This window comes from Dermacentor andersoni, chromosome 11, assembly GCF_023375885.2.
Source record: "Dermacentor andersoni chromosome 11, qqDerAnde1_hic_scaffold, whole genome shotgun sequence".
Lineage (NCBI taxonomy): Eukaryota > Metazoa > Arthropoda > Arachnida > Ixodida > Ixodidae > Dermacentor > Dermacentor andersoni.
Genome location: NC_092824.1, coordinates 24128811 through 24144535, shown reverse-complemented (window position 1 = coordinate 24144535; position 15725 = coordinate 24128811). Strand labels below are relative to the sequence as shown.

The window sequence follows — 15725 nt, the reverse complement described above, 5'->3', positions numbered from 1 at the left end:
TTGTAGACACAGTGACGTATACCCCTGTGAGATGTTTAAGCTGTGGAAGTATTTGCTGATTTATCACTTGCCCAATCTGTTGTGTATTTGTTTTGCAAGTTGCTCTTGCAGTATGAGCATTAACTCTTCCATGATGGTCTCAGTGAGCGATGCTTTCAACTTTGGCAGTATCCGCACAGTTTGGGCTGGTTGCAAGCTCTGGATTTGGTCTCTCTTAGCTTGAGCGAGGAAAATTTAGATGGATGCATTTGCTGGCTTTGAATTCCAAGGAAGCATTTGTGGGAAAAAATGGCACCAAGGCAGTCCTCGAAAGCTGAACCTATTCGTATCCAGTTTGAGCATGTTCCTTATTTTACAAGTTCTATTTTGGCCTGTTTGTGGCCTGTACATGTGAAATTTGTTACCATGTGTACACCTCTATAATTCACACACGAAGTCATAGTTATGTAATAGTAATGTTCATTCTTTATAAAACCACACATCATATTTTGTTGTGGCAAAGTTTGGGCCCATGCCTTCACTGTGGCCTATACAGTGACACGTAGTGATGATGACAGGTTGTGGTTTATAGAGATGGACCCCCATTATGACACTTTGGACGGGAACTGTGCATAAAAGTGATGGTATTTTGAAAGCGATGAGTGCTGTGTTTGTTTTTTCATTTGGTTGACAGCAAATAATTTCTGAAGTTCAGCAATATTATCTTTGCAAACTCAGCTGGAGGGTAAAAAAATTTTTAACAAAGTATGTGGTTTTATGTGCCAAAACCCCGATCTGATTATGAGGCACGTTGTAGTGGGAGACTCTGGAAATTCGGACCACATAGGGTTCTTTAACATGCACCTACATCTAAGTACATGGGTGTTTTCACATTTCGCCCCCATTGAAATGCGGCTGCCTCGCCGGAATTCAGTCCCGCAACCTCGTGCTTAGCCGCCCAACACCATAGCCACTAAGCAACCACGGCAAGTAGCTGGAGGGCTTTTCTGTATCATATGTACAACTCTGATGTTCCCAGCTTGTATGAATTCATACATTTGAGTTGGTATGATTCAATCCTTTGTTGAGTTACGTAGTTCAGCAGCCAGTTGGGGTGACAATGTTGGCTGCAAGCAAATTTGAGTGTTCCAAAAGACACATCTGATATGTCTGGGCTGTAGGGAGCATCTTCATGTGACATACAATGGCTCGTTGTGCATGGAGGAAGCCAATGCTTTTGAAGCTGACTGGCTGCTCAAAAAAAGATGGTTGTGATAGGCATTCCGAGCTTGCTCAGTGCAAATTGAAAGAGGTCAGGTGTTGCAAAGAGCACCTTCTCTCATTCGAATGTCGCTAACAGTAGGGAGACACCTTTTCAAATTGGAGGCAGGCTTCGGGAACTTTGGCTGCTTTGCCTTCTGTCTTCTAAATCGTTGGTTATCCTGAACACTTGGGGCTCTTCTGAGCACCCACATGTGGAGAAAAAAAAACAAAATATGAGAGGCCGTGACGTCGCATCTTTATTTATTATTTACTTATTTATTTAAACATATTGCCAATCCCAAGAGGGGATTATTGCAGGGAGGGAAAGAAACGTACAATACAAAAAAATACAAATCGAAGAGTGAGTACACAGGCGGACTAATTTCTTGTGGAGTGGTGAAAGTATTACAATGTTGTTGTTCATAGAGAACATGCAATATTAGTCATCAAGAGTACATCATCAATATGCAGAAATACAAGGGGTGGTACAAAGTGCATTAGGTTACATATTTTTTTGTGCATTATACAATTTTTACAGAGAAGAGAATTATTTAAGGAAACTATAAACAACAATTAACAAGCTTTTTATTGGTATTTGCAACACAATGGAATAAGGTGGACAAGTCATGTCTGCGAGGCATGTAGGTGAATCTCATAAGATTGTAAAAAGGCTTCTAGTGATGGACTGAGGATAATATGTGAAAGTAAGTGGTTCCATTTCTAGCTTGCGAGTGGAAAGAATGAAAATCTAAAAGAGTCGGTGCTAAAACAGTATTCTTGTAATGATCGGAGGTGATTATGACGTGTTTGCCTAGTTTCAGATTTAGTCAAGTAGTGCGAGCTATCTATAAATAATTTATTGTGTAGTAGTGGGTAGATTACTTTCAGACAAGCATGTTTGGCACGATTTTGTAAAGTGAATGATCCGGCTCTGTTAATTTGTTGGGATGGAGAGGCAGTTAGGTTGTACTCATTGTAAATAAATCTGATTGCCTTTCTCTGCACTCTCTCTAGCATTGTTATTACTTTATTAGTATGTGGAAACCTGGACAAATTTGCATATTCTAGGATAGATCTAACGAATGTGGTATAGGCAAGTAGTTTAATTTCTGGTGTACTTTGATGGAGGCACCTTCGGAGGAAGAAAAGTCTCTTTAAAGCTTTAGATGTTACAGGTTTAACATGAGAGTCCCACCTGACATTGTCTGATATTATTAGGCCAAGATATTTATATTCTTTAACTGTTGTCATTGGAGTGCTGCCAACTGTGTAAGGGTATATCGAGACGTTCCGATTTCTAGTAATATGCGTGACGGCTGATTTGCTTACATTAAGACTCATTTGCCAGTTGCAACACCAGCCTGCTATTAATTTTAGCGCATGATTCAGTATATTGTGATCCTCGGGTGAGTTGATTTCTTTATAAATTATGCAATCGTCAGCAAGTAGCCTTATGTTAGTACTCACAATACCAGGCAGATCATTAATGAATATTAGAAATAAGATTGGGGCAAGGACACTACCTTGTGGAACACCGGAGGTAACCGTGGCAATTCCTGAATACTCATGATTCACTTCTACAAACTGAGTCCCGTTAGGTCGTTTTTAACCCATCTTGTAATTGGTCCGTCGCCTATTGCCAACTTAAGCTTCATAATCATTTTTGGATGGGATATTCTATCGAATGCTTCATAGAAGTCAAGTAGGATTAGATCTATTTGCTTTTGGTGATCAATACTTGAAGGTAGGTCATGGATAAATTCTATTAGTTGGGTGACTGTAGATAGCCCTCGGCACAATCTGTGTTGAAAAGATGACAAAACATGTTTTTCTCAAGGTACAGAGTAATGTGTTTGAGGATGATATGTTCAAGAATTTTACATACCATGCTAGCTAATGAGATGGGTCGATAGTTACAGGCACCAGCTTTGTTACCCGATTTATACACAGGAATTATCTTAAGCTTTTTTCCAGTCAGTAGAACGGGAGCAGGTTAGGAAAGATTTACTGAACATGAGACACAAACATTTAGCTACCAATTCTGCGTATCGCGTTAAGAAATGATTTGAAATATTGTCAGGTCCAGTTTCTTCTTTTTGGATCCAAGTTTAGTAGTAGGGTAAGTATTCCTGCCTCATCTACTGTGATTGGCTCATTTATACTGCTGCAGGTTGTCGAAATGTCTGCTGTGCTTTGGTCATCGGTAGTGCAGACTGATTTAAAACAGGAGTTTAATGAGTTTGCTCTGTCTTTACTTTCTTTCGGTGTTAGTGTGCTGGTGCAATTATTTTTTTGGTTTAGGTAGCTCCAAAACTTTCTCAGAAAGTTGGTAAGGGAATATTTAAGGTAAGTATCCTTGGCCTTCTTCATTTTAGATTTTAAGATTTTGATGGTTTCGTTGAGAGTGGTACTGGTAACCTGGTTTGGATGTTTTTTATGCAATTTTCTGAGGCGTTTCACTTTTCGTTTCATGTGAATTATATCCCGATTAATCCACAGGTTCTGTTTGTTTGTTTTCCTTGTTTTTATCGGCACGAAGTTACGGATGCAAAAAGATGTAATTACTTTGAATTGCTGCCACAGTGTTTCAATGTACGCGTTTATGTCATCTGCTAGGTCCTTGATGGAGGAAATTTCAAAACTTAGGTGATCCAATATGCTGGTGTCATCGGCGGAGTTGAAATTGAAATAGGTAGATGTGGTTTTATGGGCAGTAGTTTTGTACTCTGATGGGATACTGTAGAGTGATATTTTGTGGTCTGTCAATTCGTCAAGAAGAAGAGTTTTTGTTAAACTTACATCGAAGTGGTCACTTAGAAATACTAAATCTAGTAAAGCAGAGCTAGAACCTTGTATGCCAGTAGGTTGATCTATTATTTGAGTGAGGTTAAAAGACAATATTATATGAAAATTATGTCAGGCAATTTTGAGCGTTACATCATAGCGCACCAGTCGATATCAGATAGATTGAAGTCACCTAGTAATATTAAGCTTGTCCCTTGTAGATGGCGAAGCACGTACATGTGTAAGGATGTTAAGGGATATTTGATGATGGGCTACGATACACACATCCAACAATGATGGGGTGGGAAGGGTAAAGTAATCGGCAAGAAATCGCTTCAACACCCTCGACATAAGAAAGCATGGTGAAAGGGATTTTGTTTTTTTATCAGTATAGCCGCCCCACCACCACATGTTGGCCTTTCTTTGCGTATGACTGTAGTTTGGTATAGCTATTTCAAAATCTTTCAAATTCTTGTTTAGCCACATCTCAGGGAGAGCTAGGAAACTTGGATTGGTCGCGAGCAGAAAAGATTCAAGTGAGGTTAGCAGAAATTCAACCTTGTTGGTATGCCATCTCTCTTTGCGTCTCCAGTCAGCTCGCCGGAGCAGATAGACGTTTGCTTTGAGCTTGCATTGCTACAAGCCACCGAAAGTGTGCGCTGCCAACGCACGTCAGAACAAAGCCTACGAACCTTCTGTAACAGTTCTAGTGAAGCAGACGCACTCCTGTGCTTTTCCATGGCACTTCGGAGAAGACAACAAAGACCCGCGCCATATAGTTCAGTGTCTCTGTTGCTGGCTGACAATCACAATCAATCACATAATGACAATCACACTCACCATTTGCTTTTGCAAAAACTAAGTCTGCTAAATATTGACTTGAATTTATTGCAGTGGATTAAATGCTTCTTATCTAACAAAACCCAGCATGTAACAGCTAACGGCCATAACTCGCGCAATTGTTCAGTCACATATGGTGTACCACGAGGCTCCATCCTCGGACCTGTACTGTTTCTAATTTACATTAACGACCTTCCCACCTGCATTACATAAACAATCAGGCTTTCGCGAATGATTGTGTCCTCCACTGCGTAATATCTAACTCTTATGATTCTCAACTTCAATCTGATCTTGACAGCATTAGTTCTTGGTGTTCACTCGGGTCCATGAAATTGAATGTTAACAAATGCAGAATAATGAGGATTTCCCAAAGAACTGCCGACTGTACCATCCCTGTTTATTCCATTACTAATTTTTAGTTACGTGTCAATACTTCGATACCTAGGTGTCCGCATAGATAACAATTTATCACGGATACTGACGTTAACTACGTCATTAACAATGCAAATCGCACTCTTGGTTTTTTGCAACGTAACTTTGCTTTGGCTCCTATTTCCTTAAAACTTCTTTATAAAACTTTAGTCGGGTCAAAACTCAAGTGCGCTTCTTCAATCTTGAATCCTCACTCCTCTACACTTGTAAACACACTAGAAGCCAACCAAAATCGTTCAGCTCGGTTCATTGTTTCTAATTATTCTCGCACCGCCAGTATTACTTTAATAAAGATTTCTCTAGACCTTCCTAACCTCTCTGTCAAAAGGAAGCAGGCCCGCCTATGTCTCTTTCATAAAATCTTCTTTACGAATCCTGAACAGAAATGCACATTGTTCTCGCCACCTTGTTATTTTTCATCCTGCGTCAACCATAACTTCAAAGTACAAGTGCTGTTCTGTCAGATTAACATGTACTTCCATTCCTACGCGCCAAAGACATCATCAGAATGGAATCACCTCTCTGCCTCCATCGCCAGCAACCCTGAGCATGCGTCATTCTGAACATGTAGCACCACTCCTCTCTGTAATGCCACAATGGCATTGAGAGCATTTAAATAAATAAATAAATAAATAAATAGGTGCTAAACACAACTTTCAAGCTTACACACCAAAGTCAGATTGTCTCGCGAACAGAATGTGTAACGAGAAAGACATGGAGGCGATTCCACGGGAGATCAAACATGCATGTCCGCTTGATATTTTTGTCTTGTCTGGTTTGTCTTCTCTTGACTGCATGGAACCGCAAATTTTATTCCCAATAAGTGTTCTCGGCTAGCCAAAAAAGTATTTGAAGGTGGCAGTGTGAGCATCCTCCTATTGCTTACCATAATATTGTTACGCCAAGGACAAATCAGTAAGACGAGCAACTATTTACACGTTATATTTACAACAGCAGTTGCAGCGCTGACTGGTTAGATTCATAGTGCGAACCCAGTTCGTTCTTCCTCCTCTTTTCTCGAGTAATGGCGCCCACTCACCTCGTTCAAACAATCCAACACCACACGCGTGTAGCATAATCCCCCAGCAGCAGAAGCGACGTCCCGGAGCGTCTAAATGTCATCACTGGGAGGGTGATACTGCTTCAGTCATGTAACGCGCACGATATCACTGGACTGGAAAGCAGATAGGGCGCCAGGGGCGATCTCGTAGGTGACAGGAGTCACGGCATGAAGCACTCGGTATGGGTCTGTGTAACGAGACAGCAGTTTTTCTGACAGGCCGACCTGACGCAACGGAGACCATAGAAGCACCAAAGAAATAGGCGGGAAGTGCACATCTCGGTGTCACCGGTTGTACTAACGCCTTTCACTCTCTTGGGATTTCGGAAGGCAGTCACGGGCAATTTCCCTTGCGTGGGCACAGTGGGCGATGGTGTCAAGTGCATATTCATTGGTCGATGCCGCTTGAACAGGTAGAGTTGTGTCGAGGGGCAGTGCTGGTTCTCGGCCGAACAGAAGGAAAAATGGGAAATAACCGGCGGTGTCGTGCGCGAGGAATTATAAGCAAATGTGACAAACGGTAGAGTGAGGTCCCAGTCAATGTGGTCTGAAGATACATATTTCGCGAGCATGTCTGTGAGAGTGTGATTGAGATGGTCCGTGAGGCCATTTGTTTGCGGATGGTATAATGTGGGTAGCTTGTGCCTCGTGGCACAGGAGTGCAGGATGTCCGGGATAACTTTTGATAGGAATGTCCAGCCACGGTCTGTGAGAAGTTGTTGCGGAGCTCCATGTTATAAAATCACGTCGCGTAGAAGAAAATGGGCGACACCTGTGGCACAGCTAGTTGGAGGCGCACGTGTGATGGCGTAGCGCGTGACGTAATCACAGCGATCCACCTGTTTCAGAGGTAGAAAGAGGAAAAGGGCCAAGTAAGTCCAAACCAACCCGAAAGAATGGTTCCGCGGGAAGTCGAGTGGTTGAAGGTAGCCAGCAGGGAGCGTCAATGGTGTCTTGTGTCGCTGACATTTCTCACACGCAGCTACCTATCTTCGAACGGAGCGAGCAAGCCCTGGCCAAAAAAAGCGTTGGCGGATCCGGTCGTAGGTACGTGACACACTCAGGTGACCGGCAGTGGGGAGGTCGTGAAGTTCGTGGAGAACAGCCAAGCGAAGGTGTTTACTCTTTAGGGATCACAAGGAGTAATGCAGGGCCGTCGGGGTTAACGTTGCGGTGGTAGGGTGCGCCATCTTGAAGTGTAAATAAGCAAAGGAAACTGTCGGCAAGTAACGATTCCAGGTGGTCAATGATGATACGCAAGGACGGCTCACAGCGCTGCTCGTCGGCGACATGGAGCAGTGAAAAAACAGAAAGAACACAGGCATCGGTGACAGTATCAGACGTAGAGGTCGCATCTTCGACTGTGTAGCAAGGGAGGCAATCTGCGTCCTGGTGTTGGCATCCCGACTTGTAAGTCACTGTGTAGGGATATTCTTGTAGTTAGAAGGCCCAACGACCGAGCCGGCCAGTAGGATCCTTGAGCGACAAAAGCCAACAGAGCACATGATAGTCTGTAATTACTGAGAAGGGCTTGCCATATAAGTATGGGCGGAACTTTGAAACAGCCCAGACAAGAGCAGGACATTCATGCTCAGTAATCAAACAGCTGCGCTCTGCAGGGGCGAGGAGCCGGCTAGCGTAGGCTATAACGCGGTTGTGTCCGTGTTGGCGTTGCGATAAGACGGTGCCGATCCCATAACCACTGGCATTGGTTTGGACCTCTGTAGGTGCGTACGGGTCAAAGTGGGCCAAGATTGGTGGATTGGAGAGAATCGTGATAAGGCATGAAAATGCAGCAGCCTGAGGGGAACCCCACGTAAAAGGCACGTCTTTTTTCAGAAGTTCAGCGAGTGATCGAGTGATTGCTGCAAAATCTTTCGCGAACCATCGGAAATAAGAACAGAGCCCCACAATACTATGGACGTCTTTGACAGACTGAGGTACAGGAAAAGCCGTTACCGCTTGAACCTTCTCCGGGTTGGGTTGTACTCCGGCACTATCAATGAGATTGCCTAGCACTGTAATCTGTCGGCGCCCGCAGTGGCACTTCGATGAGTTTAACTGGAGCCCAGCGATGCGGAAGACGTCAAGGACAGCTGCGACGCGCTGAAGGTGAGTCTCAAATGTAGGAGAGAATACAAGGATGTCCTCGAGGTAACAAAGGCAAATTGACCATTTGAAACCTTTAAACAGAGAGTCGATCATCCGTTCGAACGTGGCGGGGCATTGCATAAACCGAACGGCATAACCTTGAATTGGTAGAGGCCATCTGCAGTGACGAAAGCGGTCTGTTCTTGGTCTTGCTCATCGACGGAAATCTGCCAATAGCCAGATCAAAGGTAGACGGACGAAAAGTATTTGGCACCGCGAAGACAATCAAGAGCGTCATCGATTCGTGGTAAAGGGTAAACGTCCTCTTTAGTAATTCGGTTTTGGTGGTGGTAATCAACTCGGAAACGTCACGTGCCATCTTTCTTTTTGACGAGCAAAACCAGCGACGCCCAAGGACTCAACGAGGGCTCAACAATGCCTCTGATGAGCATCTTGTGTACTTCATGCTGAATAACTTTCCGCTCTTCCGTGGTGAATGGGAGCCGCATCACCAGTGTTTATCCGATGCTTAACAAGGGGCGTCTGACCAAGTGGTCGATTGTCAGTGTCAAATATATTGCGGGAGAAAAGCAAAAAGTGATATAGGGCGGCTGGTTGGTCACGTGCAAGGTCCGGAGCGACCATAGGACGTAATGGGCCATCGAGGTTCAAGTCATCCTGCGGATAATCATGAGGATCTGGAGACACGTCGGCTGCAAAAGCAGTGACGTGGTCATCTGTCACTGACCAGAGCGTGGCCACTGCTATGCCTTCAGGTAACGCTTGCTTCGTCAAGCCAAAATTGATAACGGGGAGACCGATCCGATTAGCGGCAAGGGTTACAACGAAGGGTGGCATAGAAATGCGCACCAGGAGGACATCACAAATATGTGCGACAACATAGTCGCCATCAGCCACGGTTGCCGTTGAGGCGAATTCGACGAAGGTTAGGGCTTTTGGAGGTAAGTGAACAAACACTGTAGTGCAGAGGGTGTTCGGGGCAAACATCTGAAAGAACAGGAAGCTTGAGGCACAGCGTACCGGTGGCACAGTCGATGAGGGCAGAATGCGTCGTCAGAAAGTCGAGCCCGAAGATTAGGTCATGAGGGCAACTGGTCAGCACAGTGAGCAGGACTGACTCGGCGGGCAGCAATTCCTATGCGAGCAGTGCACATACCCTGACGGCAAAAGTGGCGCCATCGGTGATGCATACGGCTCGAGTGATGGTGTGCGTAAGAACTTTTTGAGGCGACGACATAGGTTAGCGCTCATTATGGACACTTGTGGCGCGATCTTGTACGCGTTCCAAAATCGAACGGAGGCGGTCCATTCTTTACATCACGAAATAGGCGGTCCGCAATGTTTGCGAGAACGAGAGGAAGCAAACAACCAATGAGCGAAGGGGAAGCCTGCATCAATCTTTTGACGTCTGCTTGGGGAACGTATAACATATTGAGAAGCGTTTCTAACATTTTGAGAAAGATTTTACTATTATGACTGAGTAGCAAAATGTGTTGTTGATTTTGAAAGATTCAATTTGGAATGCGGAATGACTGAAACAAATTATTGGGGTTAATGTCTTGAAATGGTGCTAGGTGGCGTCGCAGCTTTGCGAAACGTTTACTGGTGGCGCTAGCCACTACCCCGTTTCAAGCAAACGGCGCAACTTTTGAAGTGGTTGGTTCAGTCCAGCAGTTGCGTGCAGAAAGCCAAAGTTCTTCATTCTATGGGAGAGCCATGGCGCAAAACCTGACACCTTGCGCACCCATCAAGGAACCGCGTGTTTCCGAGGGCCAGCGGGAGACGGTTCTCACTTTTATGGAGCAGCATCCCCAGCTGGCTTTAAGATCCAGCAAGCTGGGGCCAGGCTTCACTGTTGGCAACTGGCGACGGCCGTGGCAGCAGCTGGCCCATGCGCTGAACGAGGAAGGGCCTGTCATAAAAACGGTGAAACAGTGGCAGGAGTGGTGGCGAAAACAGGTGTTCGAGGCCCGCCACGACGCTACCACAATCGCCCAAGAGCAAAGGTGAGTGACCGTCGAATGGTCTGGGCGATTTGTCCTTCAACATTGGTGTGTATATTCAGAAGCACTGGAGGGGGTCGCTTTTCCGTCTTCCACGGCCGAGTACTGCAGCTGACGGGGACAGTCCGCTTGCGTGGCATCACCACCCTTCCCTACCAAGAGGTAAGCACACTGCCGCCATAATAGCATGGGTTCCTGAACGGTGCCGACTTAGAGTTTGCCATTATCTGTAAGTGGTACCTTTAGTGGAACACGACACTTTGGTGAACAGGCAAATAGCGCAGGAGAGAATGGATAAGCAGGTAGGTTAATCAACTAGAATCTCAGTTGGCTGCGCTTTTGGGAAAAGGGGGATTAAGTGATCATCACAGAAATAATATGCCTTCAGGGAACTGCACGAGAATAGTAATACATGGGATTATTAAGCACTTAATAATTGCAGAATATTTCCGCAAATATGTAGTACGAAAACTTGTAACATAGGCAGTGTAACGAATAGCCACGTAGTGGAGGGACATGCTCATGACACTTTCCAGCAGGCTGACATTCGCACTGCAGCTATAGAGGTCGTCGAAGCTACGGACGAGGCTGCGGGCATGAGGAGCACAGTGACACTTAAGCATCAGAGGAATGAGTGTTTTAATTATCACCAAATGTGTGTGCAGTTTGTAAACATTTAATGTGTTTACTCTACAGTGGCAGAGGATCCACCGCGCGGCACATCAGTCACGGTAAGGGTGGCTGCTGCACCTGGTAAGTTATTGATCCTCAAGCTGTTAGAGAAAATAAGCTCTCGTATTTTATTTAACTAGCCCAATAAGCCATAACATGGCCATAACCACTTTTATGCATACCATAAAATGCAGTGAAACTGTAGAAAATGCTGCATGCTTTCCGTGTTGCAGCGTCCTGCACGGCCACCACGTGGACAGCGACCGCGACGGGCGGACACCCTCCCGACCATGTCGTCGCAATGTGCCCGCAGCCTCAAACAGGGCGACGAGATGCTCCAGGTTGGTAGATCCTTTGGTGTCATTTTACATGAAGGACGTAAGTATTCTTTATGTTCTGTTATCATAAGTGAATCGTGAATCTGAAAAACAAACCAACTTGGGATGTAAACAAAGAAATATGCGTCGTATTGAGGGCTCGGTATCGTATCTTGCCAATGATCAACCGCCGGGCAAAAGGTTGGTTAGCCCTGAAAAGGGCTGTTTGGTGGTGAGAGATGCATTTGAGTAGATGACGGAAGAATAGTTCCAGCAGGTCTTTGTCTGTCATAACAAAGAGGGCATAGCTTGTACACGACGCTTGACACTGCCATAGGATGACATCAGGCCAGTGGCTCTTCAACAGAGAGGGAATTGTTGTGCACGTTGCGATTCTTGACAACAGCAGCTTCCAGCCATGAGCTGGTTGCGAGTCATCAGCAACTCATGCGAACAGTTCCACCACGATTATTCATTCCAGGTGCTGCGGAGGATTGAAGAATCCACCACCCGCCTCGCTGTCGCGGCAGAGAGGACAGCAGCAGCTCAGGAGGGCATCATGGGGCAGGAGCGCTCCATGGCACGGGACATAGCTGCGTACCTGCATCAAGAAATTAATTTATTGTTTATTTTCACCTTTTCAATGTCATTTTATTCATTTATTGTGTTTTATGAGTTCAGTTTATTTTATTTATTTATTGCTGTTTGAGTTTTAGAAGTTAACTTTCATTTGAGGCATGAATTGTTGCTTCATTTTGAGTTTTAAGTTTCCTTGTTGCCTTGTATGAGTAACACAGGAGGATCTTTTGGACGAAAGGCGTAATGCGTGCACCCATTTTTGTTCAATAGTATTTGCCTCTTTCCGGGGGGCCTTAAAGGTCCAAACACCCGGCATCAGCTCAACGCCCACGATCCCCCTTTCCCCGGACACGGCTAAGCCGCGCACGGTTAAACGCGGGAGGTTCCAATTCTCGTGTGCTCGGGTACGTGGTGTCGCAACACACCAAACACCTGCTGACACAGACGCCAATGCGGGGCCGCATGGTTCAGCCGACATGCTATACATCATACGAGTCCTGTGAGCAAGCTCACATCTGTAGCTAAAATTTTTCAACTGTTTTCGCCACACATTACGCCGCCTAATTCGGCGACGGGTGGCCGCACTCACCGAAAATTAGTAATTGCGCGCCACAGCACCTTAGATTCATCGGCAAAAATTTTGTTTCATTCTGGGACGCTGCATAAAACAACTGCAATTTTATTCTCGTAACGGTCACGAATGTAGCAGCGGGACTGGCACTCACCCCAAAAAAACCGTTCGTATTCCTTTCTACTTGCGTATTGGCCTCGTGCCCGCGACCACCGTCACAAACCATTGTGCCGCTGCTGCTCCCTTCAAAAACGGCGTGCTGTTGTCGCCTTCATTTCCGCTAGTAGAACCGCGAGGGCTAAGTTCGGCGACACACCGATATATTTTACTCATGGAAATAGGCTAATCGTATCTTTACTGGTTGCAGTCGCAATCGACAAACGCGCCGATACCGATTCAAGCGGCGACAGCGGCAAAAGCGCACTTTCCGGCGACTTAATATTTTGAAAGCTGAAAGCACTCTCGACAGGTTCAGCGCTCAACATGACCGCCGTGCGACGCGCATATTTGGCGCCAATACACCGAGACCAAATGGTGTGGCAAGGCCGAAAATGTGACGAAGTGGCAGAAATTCACCAGTGACCGAAGCAAATATGTCCTCCGTCCCCATTGCTGTTCACGCTTCATGTTAAGGGCGCGGAAACCCGACTGGAAAGTAGTGAATTAAGGTTTGATTTGTCCTACCAGCATGATGGACGAATGGTGCAGCAGAAAAGCCCAGGACTGATGTATGCGGCGGACGACATAGTGCCACTAGCGGACAATGCAAGATACTTAGAGACACTTGCGAATACGTGTGGCAACGAAGCGACAGATCTAAGCCTTAATTTTGGCACAGATGAATATGGAATTATGATCTTTATCGAAGAGACGAGTGAGTACTCAGTCTCGGTCCGACTGCAAGTCGTCCCACACATTCGAGTCTGTGTCGCAGTTCTTGTAGTTCACGACGATCGAGCGTCTTCCCTCTGCTCTTCCACATTTTAATAGATAGAACTAAGCGATTCCCGGCCTCTCGGCGGGACGTTGCTGCCAGGGCGGGCAGCTGCTCGTGCCTGCATGCTCTCGATTCAGGTGGCGCTCGATGGCGGCGGGTGCGTACCAGCCCCTAGTGGGTGGTGTGCAGTCTGCTCACTGTAAGATGTCTGTAGCCACCTACACTATACTGTCACAAACGTGATGGTTAATGGTTCTTGTCTCTCTCTGCGCACCGCCGTCGCACTGCAACTACGGTGCGCAGGAGTGCGTCCACCGTGCCACCGGACCTGCCAGGCTGTTTGGCAATCCCACCCTCGTCTGCTGCGCGGGGAGCTTTTGTCTTTCCCCTGCGTGACGCTTCCCGGAAGGCAACTGGAAGCCGGGACCGTTCGAGGTCGTCGACCCTCGTTACGGAAAATGCGGCTTGCTGCACAGGACCGCCGGTCAAGACGACCCGTCCCTTCCACTGGAGCGCTTTCTAGGCGAAGAGGCAACGCCCGACGGAGGCAGCCATCGAAGAATAGAGCCCGTGGAGTGTCCCCATTGGCCGAACATGACGCCACTTGCACGGGCCCTACGATTGGATGACAGTGAAATACACCTTTTCTGGCTTACCGATTGGATCAAAATGACACCTGCATAGGCTCGACGACTGGCTGAAAATAACGTGACCCCGACAGACTGAAGGGGCTATAACGAAAGGAACCATCGGAAAAGAGAGAGACGTTCTTCTTGCCGCAGGACCCAGCGTTCGATTTGTTTCTGGCCGTCGATGGCATTTTACTGTTTTGCGTCCTTCTATTTCTGCGCATAATGTAAATAAATTTTCATTTCTCTAAGTCCCCCTCAACGTCGGTATACCCCTGCACTCACATGCAAGATCAGATAACTTCCTGCGCGGTATTCCTCCGTCTGCTGCCTCTAAATTCTACATTTACGACTAATTTCGCTCAGGTGGCCAACTTTATTGCTTTGTGCAAATGTGAATAGTTATACAAGATACAAAAGAAAACGCGTGTAAAGGGTCGTTCAGTGCCTTGTTTAATGGGTTTGTCATCTTCAGCATCACCATCAGCCTATTTTATTACCACTGCAAAACGAAGGCCTCTCCCTGCGATTTCCAATTACCCTTGTCCTGCGCCAACCGGTTCCAACTGGCACCTACGAATGTCTTAATTTCATCACCCCACCTAGTCTTCTGCCGTCCTCGACAGCGCTTCCCTTCTCTTGGCACCCAATCTGTAACCCTAATGGTCCACCGGTCATATAACCTACGCCACACATGACCTGCCCAGCTCCATCTTTCTCTTTTAGTGTCAATGAGAATATCGGCTATCCCCGTCTGCTCTCTGATCCGCACCGCTCTTTTCCTGTCTCTTAACGTTACGCCTAGCATTCTTCGTTGCGTCGCTCTTTGCGCGGTCCTTAGCTTGTTTTCAAGCTTCTTTTCAGTCTCCATGTCTCTGCCCCATATGTCAGCACTCGTAAAATGCACTGATTGTATACCTTCCTTTTCAGTAATAATGGTAAGCTTCCAGTAAGGAGCTTACAATGTCTGCCGTATGCACTTCAAACCATTTTTATTATTCTGCGAACTTCCCTCTCATGATCAGGGTGCCCTGAGAGTAATTGATCTAGGTAAACGTACTCCTTCACAGACTCTAGAGGCTGGCTGGCCATATTGAACTATTGTTCCCTTGCCCGCCTATTTATCATTACCTACGTCTTCTGCATATTAATCAACCCCACTCTTACTCTCTCTCTGTTAAGGTCTTCACTCATTTGTTGTAAGTCGTCCCCTGTGTTGCTGAACAGCGCAATATGTCATCTGCAAATGGAAGGTTGCTGAGATATTCGCCGTTAATCCTCACTCCTAAGTTTTCTCAGTTTAATAGCATGAATACTTCTTCCAAACACGCCGTGAATAGCATTGGAGAGATTGTGTCTCCGTGTCGGACGCCTTTATACGTGTCTTCCTACTTGTGGAAAATTAAGGTAGCTGTGGAATCTATGTAGATATTTTCCAAGATATTCGCGTAAGCGTCCTGTACTCCATCATTACGTAATGCCTCTATGACTGCTACTATCTCTACTGAATCAAACGCCTTTTCTTAATTCGTGAAAGCTATATAGAG

At 46.0% G+C, this 15725-nt stretch overlaps 1 protein-coding gene across 1 annotated transcript; it reads left to right on the top strand.

Annotated features, from left to right (window-relative positions):
• Positions 1 to 9891: 9891 nt before the first annotated feature.
• Positions 9892 to 12055, top strand: LOC129381490 (uncharacterized). The gene is made up of 5 exons (XM_055064409.1): positions 9892 to 10476; positions 10536 to 10635; positions 11170 to 11204; positions 11379 to 11486; positions 11944 to 12055. Exons 1-5 carry the CDS (start codon positions 10187 to 10189, stop codon positions 12053 to 12055), a joined length of 645 nt encoding a protein of 214 aa, XP_054920384.1. The 5' UTR covers positions 9892 to 10186.
• Positions 12056 to 15725: the final 3670 nt, after the last annotated feature.